Source organism: Ochotona princeps, chromosome 18, assembly GCF_030435755.1.
Source record: "Ochotona princeps isolate mOchPri1 chromosome 18, mOchPri1.hap1, whole genome shotgun sequence".
In the NCBI taxonomy this organism is placed as follows: domain Eukaryota; kingdom Metazoa; phylum Chordata; class Mammalia; order Lagomorpha; family Ochotonidae; genus Ochotona; species Ochotona princeps.
In genome coordinates, this window is record NC_080849.1 from 617,817 (window position 1) to 644,455 (window position 26,639).

Below are 26,639 nucleotides of genomic sequence, written 5' to 3' on the forward strand. Positions count from 1 at the left end.
GGACACCGACCCTCCCCCGCACACGCCGGGCAGGGCTCTGCAGCTCCCGCGCCTGCTGCTGGACACCGACCCTCTCCCGCACACGCCGGGCAGGGCTCTGCAGCTCCCGCGCCTGCTGCTGGACACCGACCCTCCCCCGCACACGCCGGGCTCTGCAGTGGCAAGCACGGGCACTCCAGTGTTTCTGCTCTCACTTCAGTCACAACCTTACCATTGCGACTGAAGTCCGTTACAGCCCTTCTAGGCTACTCTTTCAACAACAGAACAGTGGATCAATTTCCATCGACAGGCCAGCCATCTTGGCTCTCTGCCTCCATTTTCCTGTATTCTCACCAGTCAGCAGCCCCAGAAGGGCATCCCTTACACACCAGATCCAGCCCCTCTACTTCTCTCCAACCCCAGGCCTAACTGCCTCATGAATGCCTCTGCCTCTGGTCTGACTGCTCTCAGCAAGCCCCTCCCTAAGTCCACCACATCTCCTCACCTGTTCCTCCCTGCAGACCTCCCAAGTCCCTGCCATCCCATGTGATCGCCAGCTTGCACAAGCGTGACTCCGTCCAGCACTGCTCAGCGCCCCTTCTCAGTGCTCTGCACCTAGTCCTCTGGCTGCTTCCTGGATGCCCTATGCACCCCTCTTTCCCAGGGATCCTTGGGTAGCAAGCATGGGGCTCAAGCCCAGGTCCAACACTCTCCCACTAGCATCGCCGATATGGCCTTGTATGCGTGACGCAGCCTCTCCAGGCTCTAGGTACTCCTCCTCAGCCCTCCCGAATCCTCCCGGTGCCCACCCTCAGTCCCCTTAAGACTCTCCTCCTTGCAGGAGTGGTAAGCTTCGTTAGGCCCTTTCCCAGAGCATAGACCACCTGGAACCTCAGCTCACAAGCTCCTGAACCACTGGGAAAGAGCTCATCTGATTTCTGCTGGCGAATTTCCAGCATTCCTGGAAGCACAACTCCAAGAAGGACCCTCAGTTCCCTGGGCCACGACAGCAAGTGAGGGCCCAGAACGTACCGGAAGCCCAGTGAGCACAACCAAGGGCTCAGGCTCCCGGTGCAGGTCCTTCAGGACACACTGATTCTTTCTGCAGTGGAAGCTTTGTTGACACATAGTGCACAGGCCACAGAACTGCCCTTTGAAAACAGGCAATGCACTTCCTGTAGTCGCTCAGAGCTGAGCATCACACCAACAGAACTGCCCAGGTCACGAGAGGGCTCAGCATCCCTCCCCGTTAGGCCTTTACACTGAGTGACCACCTTCTATAGCCATGCATCCGCCTGTCCCAAGGACAGGAAATACCCTGAGAAACAGCCAAACTGTTCGGTAAAGAAAGTACACCACTTCACAATCCCATAGAAGCCCTCCCACACAGGGGCCCCGATCTCGGTGTGTCCTCCAACACTTCCACGTGATTTCTGTACTGCACTCATCTCTCTTGTGTCACGGCACGCTAAGCGTCTTGTCATGTGCTTACAGCTGTCTCTTCATCTTCCCTGACCTTCCACTAGACTGTTTTACTGACACAGTTGGAAGCATTCTAGATCTACGCTGGAACAAACAGCTTATTAGAAGTGTGAATTTTAAGTGTATGCTTAAAACTATTTTCTCTCATCCAGGTTTTTTATTTTCTGGATGATGCTGTCTGAAAAGAAGCTTGAATCTCACTACAATCGGACTTCTGATGATTTCTAGCTCTTGAGGTGCCCTCAAGCTGAACCTGGCTGGATCTGTGCTACATCTCATGAACCTTAGGGGGATGTGGGGGAGGGCCCAGCATGCTCCCTCCACACGCAGATGCCAGTTGGCCAGGGCCAGGTATGGAAAATACCATGGCTGCTTCATGATGTTCTGGTCAAAAAGCTATTTACTCATACATATAAAGTTCTTATAGATTCCTTCACCACGCCCCATTGGTCAGTGTCCTCTCTTCTCGTCAGAACTTTGCTATCTTGACTAACACGGTGACCTGTATACTACAACTTGGATCTAGTTTTTCTAGGGTGCTGGGTACGATGGGTTCCCTTCACATTTTCTTATCAATTTTGAGATCACCTTGTGAATTTCTTTTTTTCTTTTTTTTTTTTTTTTTAAAGATTTATTATTATTGGAAAGCCGGATATACAGAGAGGAGGAGAGACAGAGAGGAAGATCTTCCGTCCGATGATTCACTCCCCAAGTGAGCCGCAACGGGCCAGTGCCGCCAATCCAGTGCCGGGAACCAGGAACCTCTTGCGGGTCTCCCACGCGGGTGCAGGGTCCCAATGCATTTGGGCCGTCCTCAACTGCTTTCCCAGGCCACAAGCAGGGAGCTGGATGGGAAGTGGAGCTGCTGGGATTAGAACCGGCGCCCATATGGGATCCCGGGGCTTTCAAGGCGAGGACTTTAGCCGCTAGGCCACACTGCCAGGCCCACCTTGTGAATTTCTTGGGAGGAGTGGGTGAAGCCCACTGATCTTTTTTTTTTTTTTTAAGATTTATTTTATTTTTATTGCAAAGGCACATTTACAGATAGAAGGAGAGACAGAAAGATCTTCCATCCATTGATTCACTCCCCCAGTGGCCACCATGGCCGGACTGAGCTGATCCAAAGCCAGGAGCTTCCTCTGGGTCTCCCATGAATCTCCAGGGTCCCAAGACTTTGGGCTGTCCTTGACTGCTTTTCCAGGCCACAAGTAGGGGCTGGATGAGAAGTGGAGCAGCCAGGACAGGAACCAGCAGCCATCTAGGATCCTGGCACTGCCAAGGTAAGGATTTAGCCACTGAGCCACTGTGTGGGCCCGAGCTTGCTGATTCCTGAAGAGGGTTAGGCTGAATCCATGGCCCCAACCTGTGAGCATGGGATGATTTTTGTTTTTTTCTAATTTTACTTAATTTTTTTTCAAAATGTTGTGTTGTTTGCAATTTACAATTATGCATTTTAGCTCATCTATCCCTAAGTATTTTTTCTTTTTGATACTCCTGGCTCCTGGTGTCGGAGGGAAGGCATCTAGTTGGCTACCGGGGGTGTGATGTAAGTCCAGTGAAGTACACTGATGGTTACCGCGGTTATAGGAAGTAGGTGGGCACCACAGTGACCTCAGCCAGAGATCTGGCACACCCCAAAGGCAGCCAAGGCCACGTATGGACCAATGATGGACAAAGGCCAACATTCCCTGTCCTATCAGAGCCCAAGCAGGGCTAATGCCATCACCATGTCAGAGGGGTATAACACCTTTGTCTCGGCCACCCAGCTCGTCCCTCCCACTGCGGTCCTCTCCTCTCTGCTCATTCCTCCACGGCACCGGAAAGGCCCAGGAACAGACTCCTCTTTGCATAATAAAGGCCTGTTTGCACTTGCCTGGTATTTTCTTTTTCAGGTGGTCCGCAGATCTAACATTTGCTATTTCAAAAACAGGATGGGGCCAGTGCTGTGCACAGCAAATAAAAGCTGCCCCCTGGGATTCCAGCATCCTTTACAGGTGCCAGTTCGAGTCCCAGCTGCTCCACTGCAGATCCAGCCCCCTGCTAACACGCCTGGGGAAGCAGTGGAAAATGCTCTAAGTCCTTGGGCTCCTGCACCCACATGGGAGACCCAGAGAAAGCTCCTGGCTCCAGTCTGACCTAGCAAGGTGTGCTGGAGTGAAGGAGTAGGGACTAGTGCAGGCCAAGGTCCACCCAAGCAAATCACACCCATGTGGGCTCAGCCACAGCCACGAGGTGTGACCAGCTTATCCGCCCCAAAGACATGATCTACAGCCGACCCATGAGCCCGAAGGAACAGCAAGCTGACCTCACCAACTCCTTCTCTGCCACCACAGTTAAGTTTCCAACCTCTGTTGTTCATGGCGCCACGGCAAGTAGGCAAGTCTTACTGCAGAAGTGGTTACCTCAGTACAGTCAGGCAAGAGAAGGGAACAAACTACAGAACTGCATGCTGGCTAAGCCAGGCTGGGAGACACGAACAGCCACAGCAAGAATGGCCGCCCTGCTTCCACGTCTGGCTGAGAAGGCCGCTCCGCAGGGCCTGTCTCCTGACACCTCTGCAGCAGGTGGGGCCACTGCTACAACGACCCACACTTTTGTACAGGGAGGAAAGGCCTGCCGTTCCATCACCCATTTCTCTTTGAGTGTGTACTACACCAAGCGCCTTCTCCTACACAGCACAGACGTGGAGATACAGAGCTTCACCTCAGACAGGCCAGCACAGCCTGCTGACACTTCACCCGGCCCTCCAGACACTCACAGCGGAGGGTCAGAAAGCAGACTGCAGGGAGGACACGTCTGCTTGCCAACCGCACGACCACACATCTCACGCTCCGCACAGAACACGCGGCTGCAGAGCTCCCTTGGCGTAACAACCTTCTGCCTGAGCAGGCTCATTCCACCTTATTAATTTTGAAGAAGCATTCAACCTGCAAAGTGCTCTGAGAGCTGAACGATATGAAAGGTAATCTTCATCCAGACAAGACAAGGTAATGAAATCGCTTTGTTTCCAGTTTTCTACTAATGAAAGTTAGTTCAGAGTTAAAGGAAGTCAACAACATTGCCGAAGGTCATTAGATCACAAAGCACGCCCAGTTTGTACAAAGAATAACTTGGATTTTATAACAGTTGTAAGGTGGATTTTTTCTCTTTTGTTGTTTTAGGTTTTTTGGCTAAAATAAATCTGTAAATTTCAATTGACTAATAATCCCACAGAATCACAGAGAGCAGCACAAGGAAGGTGTCCAAAAACTACCCATGCAGAGAAGACACAGGCTGACACAGGTTGTCACAGGCTGACACAGGCAGATGTGGGCTGACACAGGTAGACACGGGCTGTCACAGGCTGACACAGGCAGATGCGGGCTGACACAGGCTGATACAGGCTATCACAGGCTGACACAAGCAGATGCGGGCTGACACAGGCAGATGCGGGCTGACACAGGCAGACACAGGCTGACACAGGCTGATACAGGCTGTCACAGGCTGACACAGGCTGACAGAGGCAGATGCGGGCTGACACAGGCAGATGCGGGCTGACACAGGCAGATGCGGGCTGTCACGGGCTGATACAGGCTGTCACGGGCTGACACAGGCAGATGCGGGCTGACACAGGCAGACACAGGCTGACACAGGCTGACACAGGCAGATGCGGGCTGACACAGGCTGACACAGGCAGACGCGGGCTGTCACAGGCTGACACAGGCAGATGCGGGCTGACACAGGCTGTCACAGGCTGACACAGGCAGATGCGGGCTGACACAGGCTGTCACAGGCTAACACAGGCAGATGCGGGCTGACACAGGCTGTCACAGGCAGACATGGGCTGTCACAGGCTGACACAGGCTGACACAGGCAGATGCGGGCTGACACAGGCAGACATGGGCTGTCACAGGCTGTCACAGGCTGACACAGGCAGATGCGGGCTGACACAGGCTGTCACAGGCAGACATGGGCTGTCACAGGCTGTCACAGGCTGACACAGGCAGATGCGGGCTGACACAGGCTGACACAGGCAGATGTGGGCTGACACAGGCAGATGCGGGCTGACACAGGCAGACACAGGCTGACACAGGCTGATACAGGCTGTCACAGGCTGACACAGGCTGACACAGGCAGATGCGGGCTGACACAGGCAGATGCGGGCTGACACAGGCAGATGCGGGCTGTCACAGGCTGATACAGGCTGTCACGGGCTGACACAGGCAGATGCGGGCTGACACAGGCAGACACAGGCTGACACAGGCAGATGCGGGCTGACACAGGCTGTCACAGGCAGACGCGGGCTGTCACAGGCTGACACAGGCAGATGCGGGCTGACACAGGCTGTCACAGGCAGACATGGGCTGTCACAGGCTGTCACAGGCTGACACAGGCAGATGCGGGCTGACACAGGCTGACACAGGCAGATGTGGGCTGACACAGGCAGACACAGGCTGTCACAGGCTGACACAGGTAGACACAGGCTGTCACAGGCTGACACAGGCTGTCACGGTCCTGGAAATGGACGCAGTGAAAACCACCACAAAGACAGCACGACCACAAGAGCTGGTGAAAAAGCCCTTGACAGATACTTCCTCCTAAGTTAACGGAGAAACCTACCTACACTAGGATTTGCATCCTTTTAAACTATCTTCTTTAAAGATTTTTTGCTAGGAAGTTTATGTTTGAGTATTTTAAACTTTGCCTAGATTAATAAAAAACATTTTGTACTGGATGTCTAGAGTTTGAAGCTTAAAAAAAATCTGAACTGAATTTGGATCTAATACCTAAGCTTGCTTCTTGGGTGTGGAGGTGATCTTGATGTGCACACCAACTTTTTAAGTGTACTCAAAACAAAGCTTTAAAAACATATTAACAGTGCAACCATACAGATCATTAATATTCAGCTTATTTCTTGAGAAGGCATAAATCTGGGCTATTTCCAAACCAAGAACAGAAGAAAACTGCTTTTAAAAGTGACTCAGTTCTGAAATCCAACAGGCTGCCAGGACACACAGGATGTGGGGGAACTCCCTGTGGGGTCAGAAGGCCCTGACAAGCCTCCTCAAGTGAGAGGGAGGGCTAGGCTCCTCTGCCTTTCTCTGTGACAGTAACAGTTCCTGGGACTTCTGAGGCAGCTGCTTACTGTGACTCAGAACTGCAGAACGTAACAGAGGAAAGCTCAAGTCTTCCAGAGGGGATGAGCACACCACACTGCAGGCCTCACGCCTCAGCAGCACATGGGGTCAGAGGCCATGCTCAGCTCCCAACCACACCTCCTGCTCCTGCACACCCTGGAATGCAGCTCCATTTGGCTCCCTGCGGCCACGTGTGAGATCCGGTAGCGATCCTTGCTTAGTCCCTGCGTGAGGCATTTGGGGAATGAATCAGTACGTAGAAAGGTAGGGTGTGTGTGTGTGTAGACCCACAGGCCCTGGGGGTGTCCCGGCAGGGAGGGTGTGTGTGTGTGTGTGTGTGTGTGTGTGTCTGTGTGTAGACCCACAGGCCCTGGGGGTGTCCCAGCAGGGAGGGAGGGTGTGTGTGTGTGTGTGTGTGTCTGTGTGTAGACCCACAGGCCCTGGGGGTGTCCCGGCAGGGAGGGTGTGTGTGTGTGTGTGTGTGTGTGTGTGTGTGTCTGTGTGTAGACCCACAGGCCCTGGGGGTGTCCCGGCAGGGAGGGTGTGTGTGTGTGTGTGTGTGTGTCTGTGTGTGTGTGTCTGTGTGTGTGTGTCTGTGTGTGTGTGTAGACCCACAGGCCCTGGGGGTGTCCCGGCAGGGAAGGAGGGTGTGTGTGTGTGTGTGTGTGTGTGTGTGTCTGTCTGTGTGTGTGTGTAGACCCACAGGCCCTGGGGGTGTCCCGGCAGGGAGGGTGTGTGTGTGTGTGTGTGTGTGTGTCTGTGTGTGTGTGTGTAGACCCACAGGCCCTGGGGGTGTCCCGGCAGGGAGAGAGGGTGTGTGTGTGTGTGTGTAGACCCACAGGCCCAGTCTCCACCCCCTGCAGGGCACAAAAACACGGAACATCCTGAGGGAATCAGTATCACCATGCCCAGTGACCCTCTGCAAGCAACAGCAACACATTTATGTGTCTAGTTTAACTCATCTCTTCACTGTTTGAAGCCTTAAAACTACATTCTAAAATATTTAGACATTTAATCTTAATCTTTTACCAGAGGCGCCCAGTAGGTGTAGAGATAGCCTATTTTCAATGCAGGTACGAACTGTGAGCAGGACACCACCAGAAAATAGAGATTCAAGAAAAACTTGAATTGTTCATACAAAACCTGAAAAGAAAATGAAAGAATTAACACAATCCTTTCAAAGAAAAAAATAATGCAATTAAGTACAGCATGTAAGTACATTGCAAACAAACAGGGAGACCACGCGCACTGAAGCCAGCCTTCCGGCAGCAACCCACACGCACAGGAAAGGAGCGTCATTCCCAAGGGGTGTTCAGAATGGACTGAGAAAATGAAAACCCTTCAGCTATGTCAAATGTGTCCTGCTCTGCAATTTCATTCTTCTTCAACAACATTTCAGTTTCGCACTTCAAAGCAACTCACAGCCGGATCCCGGCAAGGGCAGCGGTGGCCTAGCCACACACAGCCTCCCGACGATGGAAAAGCCCACGACCCATATTCACATCACCAGCTCTGCTAGTCACACTCGTCAAAGACGCACGCCCTGCCTAACACAGACGGCGTGTACAAGCCACACACACACCAGTCACAAGAGAAGCTTCAGCCTTCTGTGAGAACTGATTTACTTCTAAACATGCAAAATGTAAAAGAGAAAAGTACGTAAAATGATGGACCGATTCTCAGGAAGACAATTTCCTACATTTCGTCTCCAATAGTTGGTCTTTAACAATATTTTTTTAAGTTTTATCATTCAGTAAAATCTTATTAATACCAATATCAAACGCTTTCTTCGTTTTTTAATTCAAAGATAGTAATCTTTAAGGAATAAAACCCAAAATTTAGTATATTAACAGACTTCTACTTACAAATGCCTCAAATTAGGAAATTTAACTTAAAAACCAAATGGAACAAAGCTCATGTTTATAACCCTAAGTAATTCCCACAGCACACTGCCATCAGTCACCCCGCCCTGGGCAGCAGAGGGACCGCAGGGGCTCAGCAATGGACCAGGACGGACCAGGTGTGCCCTGCTGACCTGCTCTGGGGGCAGGTGTCACATAACGAAGTTATCTGCAGCCTCACTGAGTTACGCATGTAGCTAAAAATCAGTTACATTTTATATTTATAATCATGTTCAACTGCTGTCTAAAAATGTTTTGTATTATTTCATAAATTAATCTCAGCAGGAAAGAAAGCTCCCTTTTTCCTCAGTGATTCTTTAAAATCTCAGTTAGCATAAATTATATCTATTAGCAATTCAGAAACTGCCATTCGTACTAAAAATGGCTAGAATTCCTACTGTGTAATTACCAAATGTTTCTAAAATACTACATTTTAGCTGAAAAGACTAATTTCAGAGACAATCTAAGGAAGAAAGAACAAGCGTGCGGTTACGGCTGTGCAGAGACATCAACAGGTATCCCGAGGACACGGCCACACTGCGGGCTGGCTGGGCAGCCCTGAGCAGCACCACTGGCTCTGCACTGCACGCACGGCGCCTTCCGCAGACTGCACAGTGTGGCCGACACCTGACCCGGCAGAACACGGGAGCATCACTCAGTACTCATCAGCCTTGAAAACAATCTGACATTTTAGTCATATCTTTTCATTATGGTGCCATGATCTGTGTGTGTTTTAATAAAAAGGCACATTGGGTAGCAAGTGTTTGCTAGCCAGTGAATGGACAGGGACTCAAGGTGGGAACACAGGACCAATACCCAACACAGAAGTAGGTATGAATGCTGAAATGAACGCGTGACACACAGAAACTGCCCTTCTTCCACTCAATCAAGAGCTTTTCTGGCAAAACAGAATAAAGTCAACCCCAGAGCATAAAAAAAAGCTCTGCTATAAAACTGGCAATATTGGATTTGCTCACTTCAGAAAGAGAAATATATGTATTGGACTAATTGTAATATACAGAAAGCAAAATTATCCTATTCCAAATACATAAAAGTTCAGTTTATAATTTGAGCCAGAATTATCAATAAAAAGGATGTAAAATATTTAAACTTCTGAATTTAAATTTAGTCTAGCATCTAATTGAAAATAACTGGTGATATGATTATAACACGAAGCAGGAAAGACACCTATAAACACTTACATGACAAACACCTTGTTCCTGCGTGACTTCTAAAATCCCACAGGAAGAACCCACTGGCAGTAACAGAAGAGGCTTACCCCTGGGATAAAGGTGAACACATTGTATTTCTGGTTCTTTATGGAATTTCTGGCATGTTTCTCTTCACACTTTTCAGGACATCCAAGCCACACTGTGCGTGCTTTCAGCTCTTTCTTTCTTTGACAAATATTTATTAGCCAATCACAGCAGCTGCAAAAAACCGAAGAGACATCATGTGTACTTCGTTGGGAAGTTCAAGCTGCTCTATCCAGGGAAGTGTCTCCTGCCAGACACAGCGGCATGCTGCTTACACTGTACGGTTACAGATTTCAGTCTGACATAACCATGGTCAGAGTCCTGTACAAGTGGGCACTGCCATCCTAGCTCTGAGCCCATCTCAGCACCGCTCCCAGGGCAGCCAGGGCACAGCCACCCCAGCATCTCCCCCAGGGCGGCCATTGCACAGCCACCCCAGCACTGCCCCCAGGGTGGCCACTGTACAGCCCACCCCAGTACCTCCCCAAGGATGGCCACTGCACAGCCCATCCCAGTACCTCCCCAAGGATGGCCACTGCACAGCCCACCCCAGCATTGCCCCCAGGGAGGCCAGGGCACAGTCCACCCCAGAACCTCCCTCAGGGCGGCCACTGCACAGCCACCCCAGCACTGCCCCCAGGGTGGCCACTGCACAGCCACCCCAGCACCTCTCCCAGGGTGGTCACGGTACAGCCCACCCCAGCACTGCCCCCAGGGCAGCCACAGTACAGCCCCACCCCAGAACCACCGCTTTCCACATTGAAAAGCCACTTCCCAAACATGGGCACAGCTGCCACATAAGAGCACTGCCCATAGCACTGTGTGCATGAAGGGAAATGAGGACTGTCCCTCCTGGACACTCACCTGGCTCCTGCTGTGCTAGTAAACCATTTGCAAGCACAGAAACTGGCTAGAGGGACAGCAGCCACCCCAAGCTGGCCCCATGTGCACCACCCCCAGCTGCAACAGGGATGGATAAAGAGGACCAAATTCTACAGGAATGGCAATTTCTTGGCATTGCCTAGCATCACTTACTAAACCATAAGCCCACACACTCCCTGAAGTGTGCTTTCAAGGATGCAATGGTTACAAGCCTGGGTGCCACCAAAGTTAGTAGACACAGCCAGAAAAATCTCCATTATGGCTGATTTTTGGGGGGTGTGGTCAAATAATTCCTCTTTTCACTTTCAATAAAGATTTTTATTTGAAAGGCAGATTTATACAGAAGGGAGAACGAGAGACTCTTTCATTCAGTGGTTCACTCCCAATGACCACAACAGCCAGAGTTGAACTGGTATGAAGCTTGCTTCAGGTCTCCCACAGGGTGCAGGGGCCCAAGGATTTGGGTCATCTTCCACTGCTTTCCAAGACACACTGGCAGAGAACTGGACCAGAAGTGGAAATGGGAGCCCTCGTTCCTTGGTCACATAGCCACCCAGACACAAGATACAGGCTAGTCCCATCAGTCGTGGGTGGCACAGAACAGCACTGACACCTCCAGTAGGTACCACAGGGGACACAACTTTCCTTGGTATATCCAGAACAACTACTCCTCAGGGATGGATCCAGATACGAATTTTGGTCTCCTGATATGTAATTATCTAACATGATCATTAATACACAAAAGTCAAACAAATCCAAGAATAACATTGTTTAAAGCTAAGTATCTGAACACACACACGTATAAAGGCCAGACGTCTGGCAACTCCCTGTGCGTCTGACACCGAAAGGCTCATCTTGCAGTGCCACGTCATACTGCGTGACATGAGCCTGGAGCCTCACTGGCACCAGCCTGGCTATGAGCCCCAACTCAACACACACACACACACTCCATACCCCACTCAGAAATGCAAGATCCCTTTACTTCCAAGCTGTAATAAAGCTATTCCCACCACTGTGGCACTAACACCTTTTTACAAGTGTTATGACCAAAGGACTGACTGTATGTAGACAGACTCAGAGGTGAGGGCGCCACCATCAGGCTGCAGGTGATGACACAGGGTGAACAAATGGAGACTGGAAAAGGCCTGGGCTTCCCCTGGAACTACAGACAGGAAATCCGTTATGGGGAGACAGGTGGCTTTCCTGCTGCCAGTGAAGGGCATTAAACCTAGACATAAAGAAAATACCTAGGCTTAGGGTTAAGCGAGTGACACCAACACTGGTTAGAGGCCTGCCTGCTTCCTGCCCGATCCAGTTCCCTGATACACACCTGGGGGAGCAGGGAAAGGGGACCCCACCACCCGCCCCAGCCACTCAGAAGAGACACTCAGATGGACTCGCAGGCTGCTGATGTGGGCCTGACCCAGCTCTGGCCACTGCGGCCACCTGGGAAGTCAACTACCACATGCAGTTCCTCTGTCTCCCTCTCTGTGTAAGGCACACTGATGGAAAGACGATAGACGGATGAAAGGAAGGAAAGCAAGATGAGAGGGATGGAGGGAGAGAATGAACCGCAACACAGGAAGTGTGTAAATGCCTGATTCGACTGTCCATTAATGAGGAAGACAAAACGACTGCGGACTGTTTACAGCAAAGGAATGTATGCAGCACTGGCAAACAAGGAAAAGCCGGAGGACAGACCACAGAGAGGTTCTGGGAAGAAAATAACCAACAGCTCTGCTTGACAGCACTTTCAGGTACATGGCACACTTGACTGTTCAGAAGGACACACCCATCCTTGCATATAAATTGCCTTAACACTGTCAGGTTCCAAGGAAATGACATCCAATAGTGCAGAAATGATTTTTTTTCAAGATGTTTTACATTAGTAGCTTTCACAAATGTCTGCATAATCAAAGTAGTGCTCTAAAGCAAACCAAGCACTTTCCTATGTCAAGATCCTGTCTTCTAAGGTTTTAACCAGCTCTCACCTGCAAAACCCAGACCCTGGTGCATCTCCAACGGCACAGTCCAAAGGTGCAGGCTTCCCTGAGCTCTGCAGGCTGCTGAGGGCAGAGGCCCCAGACACAGGGACAATCCCCCACTAGATTCCTTGGCCCCCACAAGCTCCACTTTCCTGGAAACAGGTGTTTTTACATCACAAATCACATGGCACTAGATCAGAGTTATAACCAAAGGTACTCATAACTAACGGGAAGGTGGATCAGCTTTGTAGCCACAAAGCTAAGCGCTTCAAAAGTTGTATTTCAGGGTAGTTTCCTCAGCGTCCAAACCAGAATTTCACCAAGTAATAACAATGAGGTCTTAAGCTATAACCTTTCAAGGCCGGCTTCTGGCACAGAGCCCCTGGGCTGGAGTGCCCTGTTCATGAGTCCAGTGTCCTGCTCACAAGCAGCCTGGAAGGCAGCCGCGGGTGCCTCAAGCTGCTGGCTCCCGCCTCTTACATGAGAGAACTGGGTGAAGCTCTGGCCTCTGGTTTGGCCCAGCACCAGCTCTTGTAGGCAATCGGGGAATAAATCAGCAGGTGAAAGATCTCGGTCTCTTTCCATCTCTCTGCCTTAGAAATACATAAACAATATTTTAAAACAAGAATAACTAAAACCCTACTACTTGCATAATCTACAAACTGAAATACAATGAATATTTATAACTCAATTTACACTACAAGAATTATAATCCCAACTAACACCTTCTTCCCTTAATTAAGTCATTTTTATGCATTTTCTTCTCTTTGACAAATGTTTACAATGCTTGGTATTAGGAAATTAAAACAGAAACCAGACCAATCTGACCGGTTCTCTTAGCACACTTTTCAAAATCTGCAGCAATGTCTTATGTATCAGATATGACCTGAACAGGAGAGCTCATCTCACCAAGACTCAGCTGGCCTCCATCCCCTGGACAGGAGCCCCTCCACAGGTGACCAAGCCCACCAGGACATGAAGACCAAGACTCAGGGACCCTCCAGTGTGTCTGACTGTGCTCGCTCTATGAAGGTCCCCACACATGGAGCTTCTGCTAACATGCACATTGTCAAATTTTTCTTGGCATATTCCTTCAGAAAAAGAATAAATCACAAGTAAAATTCTTTTAAAAATTATATTTTTACTTGTTGAAGATGACATTTTGAAAAAAAAATAACAACATATTTAGCACTATGACAAGACAACCGCTCAAAGTCCGTGATTCTTGGTATCATACTGCCACTCCTGTGGTCAAGTCAGCACTATTTCGGTACACACCATGCCCTTCCACAGTGCACACCACTCAACGGAGCGGTCCATGCCCAGCAGTGACCAGAGCCACCCAGAGCCCTCCACTCTCAACATCAGCCAGTCACCTCCTCCTCATGTGCCTCCTGGGAGGTGCGACCACACAGCTGCACCCAGGGCCATTCTACTCACAAGTTTCCATGCTAGGACTTCTCCCAGCAGGCAGTCTGCCCTCTGGCTCTGAGCTGGCATGGTGGTTAAAACATCCAGATTCTCCAAGGAGGTGCCATGTGGACCACCTTGCTCCACTTGGGAACACCCACGTCTGAACCTCAAAGCATTCATCAAACTGGTGGTGACAATGCTATCCAAGCAGCCTTCTGTCCACCAAATGCTCATTCCCTCACAGCCTTGCTGGGCCACCCTCAACTGGGATGCCAGCTTGGTCATGGCACAGGCTCTTCCAGGGGCAAACAGTCCTAAAACCATGCCAGGTTAAATACAAACGTTCCTTACTGCTCACTGATGATCTCAACCAAAGCAGAACTAAACTTTCTTCTATTTTTTTCTGTCTACTTCTGTGTCCTAACACATCTTTGATCAAAGGACTCATTCTCAATCAGTAATAAAAACATTACTTTACTCTCCCCTTCCCCAAACCCCTGTCTCTTAAAGACGCTCCTTGCGTTTATTCTCCAGCTGTCTTCTGCTTTGCCCACACTCGCCCCTCTTGTCGCACTGCCTTCAGGCCAGCCCTGCCACCGCTGCTCTGCTGTGTTCCCAATACAGCACAGATTTCTGGAAGAAAACTGCACGCACATCTAGATGAATAACTGTGGGATGTGGGGCAAAATGCTGAGAGCTTCCTCCCTAAAACTGGACGGGGCAGGTGCCCGTCAGCCCGCCTTCTACACAGCACCCGAAGCTCCTGCCAGCTGGCTTAAGATCAGAGGCAAAAGGTAGGCAGAGCAAGAGCAAACACATGAAACCAGCATTGCTTGCAAGTGACATGACAGCCATTGCAGGAAGTTCCAAAGAACCAACATACACACCTTGTACCACGCCAGGCCCAGGGCACAAATGGCTGAGCTGCTACCTGTGGCGCCAACACCCTCCAAGTGCCAGTTCAAGTCTCAGATGCTCCACTTCTAATCTAGCTCCTTGTTAAAGTGTCTGAGAAAGCAGCAGTGGGTGGGCCAGGCACATGGCTCCCTGCCACCCACAGGACAGCCCCAGACCAACTTTTGGGCTTCTGGCTTCAGCCTGGCCCAAATTCAACCATCGTAGTCATTTGGAGCCAAGACCTTCCAACAAGCCAGAAGAACATGACTTTCTCGTTAGTCTTTTTAAGCTATAAAGTATTTTGAAATTCAGGCATGTAGCCTATTTTCCAGACATACTACTACTGTACACCTAACAGACCACATGTATTGCAAGCCTAACTTTCACATGCACAGGTAAACAAAAATTCATGTGGTTCATTGTAATATTTGCTTTACAACAATGGTGTCACACGTTCACATTTAGTGACAAGGATAAACGAATGTCAAGATGGTCAACTTAATTATTATGAAACTGTAATGTAAAACTAAAATAAGCTGTCACTATACATTATTAAAATAATTAAAATAAAAATGGTCTCACAGGCCAGCAGTGTGGCATAGTAAGCTAAGCTTCTACCAGAGACACAGCCCCACAAAGATACCGGTTGAAGTCCCTATAGCTCCACTTCTGCGTCAGCTCCCTGCTAAGGCCTGGGAAAGCGGCAGAAGGAAATCCAAGCCCTTGGGCTGCTACCACACATGTGGGACACCTGGAAGAAGCTGCTGGCTCCTGGCTCCTGCTTGGACCATCCCTTGCTCTTGTGGCCATCTGAGGAATGACCCACCAGATGTCTTTCCCGCTCTCTTTCTATAACTTTGCCTTTCAAATAAACAAATGAGTTTCAAAGATAAACACACAGACACACAGACCAAAGTCAATGCAGTGGAAAGGAATGACCATCGTTCCTGTAGTACTTATGCTGCCAAAGCCACTGTCACACCAGCATCTTACAGGGCACTGGCTCAAGTCCCGGTTGATCCACTTCTGATCCGATTTCCTGTGAATGGCCTGGGAAAAGCAGCAGATGATGGTCCAATGGTCTGGACACCTGCCCTTCCCCCCCCCCCCGCCCCACGGAGACCTGGCTGACACTCAGTCTGGTTCAGCTCTGCTGGTTGTTGCAGCCATCTGGGGAGTAGATCAGAACTGCAAGTTCTCTTTCAGATAAATCAGGAACCTGTTTAGAAGGTAGCTACAGGAACACTACACACTGTGACTACTAAATGTAGACAATACTTTCAGTAAGTCAAAAATTCGCTACCAGAAACTGCAGAATAATCCTCAGCATGACATGCTTTCCTTGTACAAATTGTACGTTTGTACAAATCTATGTTCACTAAGATGTTACTCAGTCTTGTCCCTTATTCCGTGCGGCAACGTGCAACTGACTCCTCAGCATGCCTCCAGGTTCAGTGAACACGACTCCAGTCACCTTGTGAGAGGACCCATAGAGCAGGTCAGCTCGTGAGGACATCTTGCTGACCTTGCAGGGAGGACATCTCCACCTCAACAGCACGATACCCGCTGCACAGGTCCCAGGGCCTCACTCAGCTGGGTGTCGCCGCGCCTGTCCCAGCGAGGCATCTCAGGCCTTCTCGGCCGACCAGCCCACCACATCTCAACTGCCAGGCACAACCCATCTGCCTATGAGGACCTGATATCTACTGAATAAAGCAAAGAGAAGCCCACTGCCAGTCAACTACACATAACTGTAGGTTATAGGTCCACATCTACCATCTCAAATAAGAAAGGAACATCATCTGTAAATGCCGACATGGTGGCTAATGAATTCTGCTACGTATTAATGGAAGACACTCACTCCCTGATGACGAATGGGGCTGCCCCTCCCCTTGCTTAGCCCTACTTACTTTGACTAACACAGCTACGACTCTTCAAGACGTCATTTACAGCCTTCTTAGCTTTATTCCAATCCAACAGTTAGCACAATGCAAACTAAGCTGATAAGTAACCTCAGTGCGTAAGGAAGTCCCGTGCCCATGGGGACAACCAACCTGGTACAGAGGGACCTCCATCCACCACCGACAAACCGCCCCAGTCCTCTTTTTCTTCGTGTTACCCGAGCCCGCGGTAACGTGTGGTAGTCGTCTTCGTTGTTCTCAAAGCCTTCTTCAGACATCATCAGCGGCATTTCGTCCAGGTGGGCGGATTCATCTTCTAGGTGGTACCTAGTCAGAGGCAGACACAGCACTGAGAGGTCAGGCAGCCAGTGATCCAGCAGCAGACCTAACGTTACTAAGCTCACTCCTTACCCTAAGCTCCCTGCATTCAGCTCAAATAACTATGATCACACATTCCTCTCCAAAAAACAAATGAACCTAGGCTCAAGAAAGCCTGCCTCACAGGTGCTGTGAGTACAGCTGGGAGGCGGCAGGGGGCGCCCTTCTTTGCTGAAGTCTGGATGGCCTGAGTCCTGAGCACACACGCAGGGTCTCGGTCCTCAGTGCAGCCGCTTTGGAAGGTTGGAGGGGCCTTGGAAGAGGGTCCTAGTCTGAACTCCTCAGAGACAATGGGGCTCCCTGTGGCAGGAACTCCAGTAGTTCCCAGGATCTCAACAGCAAGCCAGGCGCCCTCCGTGCTCTGGTCCCCACCTCCCACAATGCCATGTACCGCATGGACACAATCCCAGGCCTCTCCACAAGCACTATGGAAAGTAAGACGCAGTCCCGGGCTCCCAAAGCCACTGTGGACATAGCCGCGGGCTCCCCGCAGCCAGCACTGGGGTGTCTGGAGCAACAGCCTAAATCTAGAAATGCATGAGCTCTTATAAATTCCCAGGCTCTACTGTAGACCAGAGCCAAAGGAAGGCACCAATACAAACCTAGAACTTTATCCTGCCAGAAAAAACATATCATCCATTAACATCCAAATGCTCAATGGTATACAACTTCACAGTAATTACTCAAAATCCACAAGTAACTTAAAGAACCATGGTTGTATACCAAGAGCTAAGAAACCTTCCCTTGGTTTGTTCCTGAGGCTGATATGAAATACAAAGGGAATAATCTTGATCTTGTAACAGCATCCCTGTAACTCCTTTATCAAAACTTCCTGTTCCGCAATAATGCACCATCATCATATAAGCAACAGACAACAGTCTACACTGTGCAGAACAGACACCCCCTACTCTGTGCAGACACCACCTACTCTGTGCAGGCACCCCCTACTCTGTGTACCACAGACACCCCCTACATTGTGTAACACAGACACCCCCTACACTGTGCAGACACCCCCTACTCTGTGCAGGAACCCCCTACTCTGTGCAGGAACCCCCTACTCTGTGCAGACACCCCCTACACTGTGTAACACAGACACCCCCTACACTGTGCAGACACCCCCTACTCTGTGCAGGCACCCCCTACTCTGTGCAGACACCACCTACTCGGTGTACCACAGACACCACCTACTCTGTGCAGACACCCCCTACTCTGTGCAGACACCACCTACGCTCTGTACCAGACACCACCTACTCTGTGTAGGCACCCCCTACTCTGTGCAGACACCACCTACGGTGTGTACCACAGACACCCCCTACTCTGTGCACACACCCCCTACTCTGTGTACCACAGACACCCCCTACTCTGTGTACCACAGACACCCCCTACTCTGTGCAGACACCACCTACACTGTGCAGACACGCCCTACTCTGTGCAGATACCCCCTACTCTGTGTACCACAGACACCCCCTACTCTGTGCAGACACCCCCTCATCTGTGCAGACACCACCTACGCTGTGCAGACACCCCCTACTCTGTGTACCACAGACACCCCCTACTCTGTGCAGACACCCCCTACTCTGTGCAGACACCACCTACGCTCTGTACCAGACACCACCTACTCTGTGTAGGCACCCCCTACTCTGTGCAGACACCACCTACGGTGTGTACCACAGACACCCCCTACTCTGTGCACACACCCCCTACTCTGTGTACCACAGACACCCCCTACTCTGTGCAGACACCACCTACACTGTGCAGACACCACCTACACTGTGTACCACAGACACCCCCTACTCTGTGCAGACACCACCTACACTGTGTACCACAGACACGCCCTACTCTGTGCACACACCCCCTACTCTGTGTACCACAGACACCCCCTACTCTGTGCAGACACCACCTACACTGTGCAGACACCACCTACACTGTGTACCACAGACACCCCCTACTCTGTGCAGACACCACCTACACTGTGTACCACAGACACGCCCTACTCTGTGCAGACACCCCCTACTCTGTGCAGACACCCCCTACTCTGTGCAGACACCACCTACACTGTGTACCAGACACCCCCTACTCTGTGTACCACAGACACCCCCTACACTGTGTACCACAGACACGCCCTACTCTGTGCAGACACCACCTACACTGTGTACCACAGACACCACCTACACTGTGTACCACAGACACCACCTACACTGTGTACCACAGACACCACCTACACTGTGTACCACAGACACCACCTACACTGTGTACCACAGAAACCACCTACACTGTGTACCACAGAAACCACCTACACTGTGCACGGCACCCCCTACTCTGTGAATGGGCTCCCAGTGTGCCAACAAGCGCATATGCCTTAGACTCCCGCTGTCTCTTCTCCAGGGGCAGGGGCCTCGTTCTCACCCAGACACCTCACACAAGTAGATTCATTTGAAGGTTTCCTCTCTCTCCCCCAATTCTTTCTTTCTTTTCTATTTTGTGTCTGATTTCTCTAAGCATGACGTCTTTGAGTGTTATATTGTTGGGTATAGAACGTCAGAATTTCCTTTTTAAGGCAGACTAATATTCCTTTCTATGTTTATCTGTGGACATTTGAGGGCTTTATTAAAAAAATTCCATATTTAATCGAAGAACAGACGGGCAGACACGCTGTCAGAGAGCCCAGTCTGTGCACGTGCAGCCACAGGCAGGCTCCTCAGTCACCAGGAGAAAAGTCACAATAAAAAGCTGCTGGAGAGAGATGTCATGTCCTGATGTCACACAGCCATCACATGATGCTCAGATCAACCCAGCCCCTGGCCTCAGCTCTTCCCAAGTGCACTCGGCATCCAGCGAGGGAATGCGTGCAGCACGACAAGACCGCAGCAATTCTCACAGAGCAACACGCAGCACGTTTGGGTTCACTCTTTTCACCAAGGAGCAGACAATCTGCAATGAGGAAATAAAAGTGGCATGACCTAGGAAATAATAGGTCTAACACATAAATTTTCCCTTAAAAAGTCTTTTTTATTTCTCTGTATAAAAACCAGCCAATAAGAAAATGAATATTTACCGAAGAAGCAATTAGAAACCCAAATCTCCCATCACTAACACGCGAGCGAGAGTCCCAGTGCTTGCGGAAGCGCCGTCCGTCCGCGCAGCCGCACCCTGGCGCAGCAGCACAATGAGGCGGGATAATGAGCGCCGCAGCACCGTCGTTAGAAACCTCCACTTCAGAAACGCAGCCTTTGAACTGGCAAGTAATTTATTCCATTCCCAAAGCAATTTTCCTATTGTATTGAAAATTTTACCTCAGTATTTAGAAACAATACGATGATGAATAATGGATTTTTCTGAGACGGGATAAGCACAGAATCCTAAGTGTCTTTGTTGCCTGGTGTCACACACACTTAATTGGTTTGTCACTCAAGAAAAAATCAACGTTTCCAGCAATTAAGTATAATTCTGGAAACATATTTCTAAAACGAGTAAAAACAATGTGAACAAAGACACTGGGCCAGACGACAGCACCGCCAGCAGCACCGCCTCGGGAGTGGGGACAGCCGTGGACCTGCCGCCACGCCCGCGAGTCAGGGACTCGCACCGCGACGCACTGCTGCCAGAGGGGCCGCATTCCCACGTGTCTCTGTCTCCTCCAACATTCTCAAGGCAGCCACCAGCTGAAACCCAACAGCGACAATGCTTCTATCCTAGAGGGACATTTCTGAGTAGTTAACTGATAGTAGAGAGAGAGACGTGTTTACAATGCACCTCATCCTCAACCTTTAAGAAAGACAAAGATTTCACCCTGGCTTGCCCATCAAACGCACCTGTCACGCACAGTGATGTCACTGATGAACTAACAAGTGCCAAACTGCAGACCGTCGAGGTGGCACAGGGGCTGCAGGCTGAGCACTGTCCCCTCCCCGGGCCAGGGCCCTAGCATGCTGCCCGGCCCTGCCACCACCTCTACCCTGTGAGTGTGTGGACTGTGGCCTCACTGCACACCAGGGTCGGACTGCAGAGTACCGAGTCTTCCCAACGAAGGTAAATGCATCTCTCAAGTAATGTGTCAGCAGCACAGAGAGAAACATACCAGTTAAAACAGAGCAACAGGGGCCCGGTGGCGTGGCCTAGCAGCTAAAGTCCTCACCTTGAATGCCCCGGGATCCCATATGGGCGCCGGTTCTAATCCCGGCAGCTCCACTTCCCATCCGGCTCCCTGCTTGTGGCCTGGGAAAGCAGTTGAGGACGGCCCAATGCATTGGGACACTGCACCCGCATGGGAGACCTGGAAGAGGTTCCTGGTTCCCGGCTTCGGATCAGCGCGCACCGGCCCGTTGCGGCTCACTTGAGGAGTGAAACATCGGATGGAAGATCTTCCTCTCTGTCTCTTCTCCTCTATGTATATCCGACTTTCCAATAATAAATCTTAAAAAAAAAAACAGAGCAACAAATGGATTAACCAGATTACAGACACGCTGCCTACAGAACATGCCTCTCACCTTGCTGCAACAAGCAAAACGCAAAATGAACAGCGAGCCACTGTGCTGAGGAGTGAGCTCCATCTGAATGACGCATACTGTCAGGCTGGAGCTGGAAATCCCTCAGATGTTCTGCAAAATCCATGAATCCATGAAATAATAAAGCATCCCAGTTCTACATACAAATAGAGCAATTTCTGAATCAGAGTCCATGGTATAATGGCCACGGCATGCCAGGTGGCTCCGGACACACACTTGGGTTGCCTGAACCTGGGGTTCTGCCTGTCTCCATACACAAACATTCGATCTCTTCCTCCAATGAAGAACAGGTTCTTGTTACAGGGAATTCTTGCAGCTGACTGCAAGGAGTCCCCCCAAAGAAGCACTCTGCGGTGCGGGCAGCAGGCGAGGGGAGGCCAAGGGTCAAGCTGTCACTTGGGACATCCTGGATCAAATTCTGCCTGCCCCACCTGAGTCAGCTCCTGGGCAGCAGTAGGCACTGGGACCTCTGCCACTCACATGCAGACCCCGTGGGAGCGCCCGCCCCTGGGTACAGCCTGGCTACCAGGGCCATTGGAGAAGTGAGCCAGGAAACAATAGATCGGAATCAACCTCTCGCTGCTCCCAGCCCTTTCCACACTGTGGCTCTGTCTCCCAAACACCACACTTGATCTTAGCCAAAGGGCCAAGAAGTGATCTGTCTCACAAATAAATAAATAAATATTGTGTTTTTTTAAAAATCATTCTGCACCTTTAAAAAAATGAAAAGCTTCTCAGGCTAGATGCTGGGGAAGCCCCAATCCACACTGGGTGCCTGGGCTCAACTCCCACCTCTGCTTGCCGACGCGCACCACGGCCTTGGCCGAGTCCTGCCATCCACACGGAGATGTGGGTTGGGATTCTGGCTCCTGGTCCGGCCTCACCCGGCCCCAGGGGATGCAGACGCTGGGGGAGTTAGCCAGCGAATGAGAGCTACCTTTCTGTCTCTTCCCTCTGCCCCTCAAATGAAAAATAAGTCAATAAATAAGCCTTCCCATCATGAACAACCACAGCAAAGGAGAAGTTGTGTTTTTACAACTAATGAAATATTCATGAGGTCATCAATATAATTGTAAAATTTTTAAAAACTGCAGACTCTAAAAATAAACAAATGAGCATTTTAAAAACTTGTGCTGCTTCCACTTAGAAACACTAATATTTTACAGATAATGAGACAATAGCCATCTGCTCTCAGCACGAGTGGCTTTTTAAACACTGCAGTTTATGACAAGTGCCTCTAGGCAGGGCCACCAGCCACACTGCTGGAGAGAGCATAGCAAAGGCGCCGACAGACAGCAAAGGCGCCGACAGACACGGATAAACAGAGGAATACGGCCAACATCACCCATAATTCCTTCCACTGCACAGATAAGGTGACTAACAGAATCGCTCGAGCAAACACCCACAGTGAAGCTGCAACCACTGCGGCCTCCTGCCCGGAGCTGTGGGCCTGGCGCGCACACCTCTCGGCCCCCTCTCCCCTTCCCCCACCCTGACGGACATGGTTGGTACACAAGTCACACCTACTACTTCACACAACACAAACTCAGGGACAAGAACTTGTACGCAACTGCTCACAATTTACCAATAATATCTTTTAAGCATGTATCCTAAATCAGCATAATTATAACGAACTAATTTCACTTCAGGAGCCCGTACTGTGACACCCCCATGGGTGCCAGTGTGCAGCCAGTTTGTGCTCTGTTTCTGACCCATCTCCCTGCGAAAACCCTGGGAAAGCACCCACAGGGAGGCCCAGAGCAAGCTCGCAGCTCCAGCCAGCCCCAACCTTGGCCGCTGTGGCGCTCTCTCCCACCCAGTAACTCTTCACGAGTAAGTCCTTCTAAAAGTCACAACTCCTTCTGCACAGGAAGAACAAAACATCACTTCCACATGACCAGAGCAAGGCCTTCAAAGCCCACGGTTGCTGACCAGTAGGCAGCTCAACTGCAGTGTGGGCAGAAAACAGGAAACAATACACTGTCTAACATTGACTTGTGTTACACAGCATGTATTTCCCAAAACAGAAATATTATAAAAATCATAATTTTCATATGAAACTATGCACTTTACAGTTTCAAAATATGAAAACAGTCCTCTGCTTGCCGACGCGCACCACGGCCTTGGCCGAGTCCTGCCATCCACATGGAGACGTGGGTTGGGATTCTGGCTCCTGGTCTGGCCTCACCCGGCCCCAGGGGATGCAGACGCTGGGGGAGTTAGCAACACCGGAGTCCAGGAGCCATAAAAGTGCGGACAGAATAGCCTGGCCCAGGCACAGCACGGGCAACAGACAACCCATCAAGATAGAAGCTTCCGGACAGCAGTCACTCCCCACTGGGCTTCCTCACCCTGCTCTAACCTAGAGAGCACCCTATCCATGGCCCAGATGCTGAGAGGAGTCTGGGGTGGGGGTTCCCTGCCCCTTGGCAGCCCCTGTGGGCGCAGGGATACTGCAGCCTCACTCTCGCTCCAAAACAAATGACTGTGACCTGTGACGGTCTCATTCTGTCAGGGACTCAGACTGCGTGGCGAGGTGACACAGCATCCTGCCCGTGACAAGGAAGGTGCCCTGCCAGGCCATGCACAAGAGGTGCTTCACTCACAGAGGCTAGAGACGTGTGCGTGCGCCAAGTACAGACGGGCACTTCGGAGCCACCGCCCTGCCGATCCTGCAGCCTGCTGACGGCTGTCATGTTCCCACTAGGAAATGACGCAACCTGATCACACGGCACCATGGTCTGCCCAGTTTACTAAGCACTGCGCAGGATCTGGAGGAAACCTGGCTCTTCACCCCCAGCTGGTAATGCCAAGGCAGGGTCCCCCAACACGGTCTCAGAGAAGGGTTAGTGAAACAGAAGGTTCACGTAGCATTTGGGCTTCACGACAGGCAACTTGTCCAGAAGACAAAAGATTCGGAAGAGCAAGACCCCAAAACAGCTCAACGAACAGCAACATCAGTAGATGCCACGTCAGAATTACTCCAATACTGGAATTACTGGAGCGCGATCTGCAACTGTAACAAACGAAGCAGAATCAACTGAAGATGCTGGCATGAAAACATGAAATACAGGTCCGCATCGTGCGCACCTGGGGAGGCAGACGACAGCTCAAGTCCATGGATCTCTCCACCCCCTCGGAGACCAAGATGGAGCTCCAGGCTCCTGCTCTCAGCCTGGCCCGGCCCTGGACGTTGCAGCAATGGTGGGAGTGAACCAATGGCTGGAAGATCTCTCTCTGTACTCCCTTTCTCTGTCACTCTACCTCTAAAATAAAATCTTAAAGACAAAAAAACAATGTGAAGGATGGGCTTGCCAACAACAGAACGGAGGAAGCAAAGCCAGAGTGGAGGAGAGGAGGAGGCTGAGGGGACAGTGTCAGCGACCGGAAGACAGGGCAGCAGACAGCCTCCTCTGTACAGGAACACGCTTCAATCAGCAGAAATGAAGGCCGCTCCGGGACCACGGAAGACCTTGCAGGGCAACAGAGCCAAGCCAGGTGAAGCTCAGTAAGGATTTCAACAGTGGCCGGCGCAGGGATGTACAGCTGAGCACACTGGCTCCCAACGGGGAGGGAAGCTCGGTGGCTTCCAGGATCGCCCCATCCCAGGTGGAGGTTAGGTTTTTTGACCCACACAAGTTCCTGTAGCCAGGCTGCGTGGCTGCACTGGGGGACCGGGGCTTGTGGCAGGCCTTCAAGACCCCCTGCCTTGAGGCCCTCGGGCCGCCCCACACCCTCACGGTTAGAGGGTCTTGATTTACAGGGGGAAGATGGGATCCCACAGGTAGTAGTGAGAGATGACCTGTGGTTTTTATGCCCAGGTTAGGAATTACAGCTGAGGTACTTCTATTGGTAAGTCCATAGCATGTGTATGTACGTAGGGGACCCATACCAAAGTGGTTCGGAGGGGAGAAGAAGAGAGAAGTGGATCTGATAGCAGCATCTGTGGGGGCAATGTGGCTCGCCCCTGTGCAACTGCAATCCTGCTGGCTCCTCCAAGAACTGAGGATGGGGTCAGGCCTTGCTGGGTTGGGGTTCCCACTGGTGAGAACGAGGGCAGGATTGAGTGCAGGAGGCATGGCTGTCCATGGCTACAGACTGCACCGGCGCACGTGTGCACTGGGATGGTGGAGTGACAGACTGGGTTTAACTCCAGCCCTCACTACTACTCCTGAGAGCCAGGCTGGTGTAGAACAGGCCAGACTAGGTCTTGACTCCCACTAAACTACCTGAAAGCTGTGTCTAGGCATGGTCCGGGTACCGCTGGGCTGCAGCATCCAATAACAAGAACCAGAACACATGCGGCCGGTTGAACAAGGCCACTTTTCTTGTCAGGACAGAAGGTGGACGAAGTCAACCTGGACCAACGACCCACCGGTATGTGTGAGAACCGCCACTGGGAGGAGGCTCGATGGAGGAACTTGGGAAACTCCTTCACTGGGATGCAGCCCCTGCAGGTGAGCGCAAGAAGCAAGGCAAGGACAGCCCAGACCATGCCAGGTTACAGTACTCGCCGGCATACGTGCGGGTCAGGTCTGGGGACAGACCAGTCTGGGCCAGCACAGAACACACACTGGCAGATCTGAGAACCAGGGCAGGAGGAACCAGTTTGGGCTAGTTCACATTAGGACCAGGAAAGCAATCAGACTGGCCTGGGCTAGGCTGCAGCACCCACCAGCAGGAGCTGGAACAGGGGGCAGACTAGACTAGGCCAGGCTGCACAATAAGACTATGGATGCTAAGGTGAGGTGAGTCATGCCAGCATCAGCCCAGCGGGGGCCAGGTATGTGAGCCCCAGGTACGGGGGATCTGACAGGGTTCGGGTACCTTGGCTCAGGTCCTGGGGCCCACCTGTGCGGTGGGAGCTGGGTTCCTGAGCTCCTGGATGGGAGAACTGGTGGGGTTTGGGTTGCTTGGCCCAGATTCTGGGGCCCGCCTTCTAG

The 26,639-nt window shown here is 51.0% G+C and overlaps 1 protein-coding gene across 4 annotated transcripts in view; it reads right to left on the reverse strand.

Annotated features, from left to right (window-relative positions):
* Positions 1-26,639, reverse strand: part of ATP9B (ATPase phospholipid transporting 9B (putative)) — a 198,368-nt gene that overhangs the window by 144,654 nt on the left and 27,075 nt on the right. For all 4 annotated transcript variants that reach the window (XM_058677155.1, XM_058677157.1, XM_058677156.1 and 1 more), the window contains 3 exons: positions 16,967-17,140; positions 9,759-9,909; positions 7,608-7,721 (listed from right to left, as the gene is read on the reverse strand). In XM_058677155.1, the coding sequence (XP_058533138.1) occupies positions 7,608-7,721; positions 9,759-9,909; positions 16,967-17,140 (439 nt within the window). The remainder of the gene's footprint in view (positions 1-7,607; positions 7,722-9,758; positions 9,910-16,966; positions 17,141-26,639) is intronic.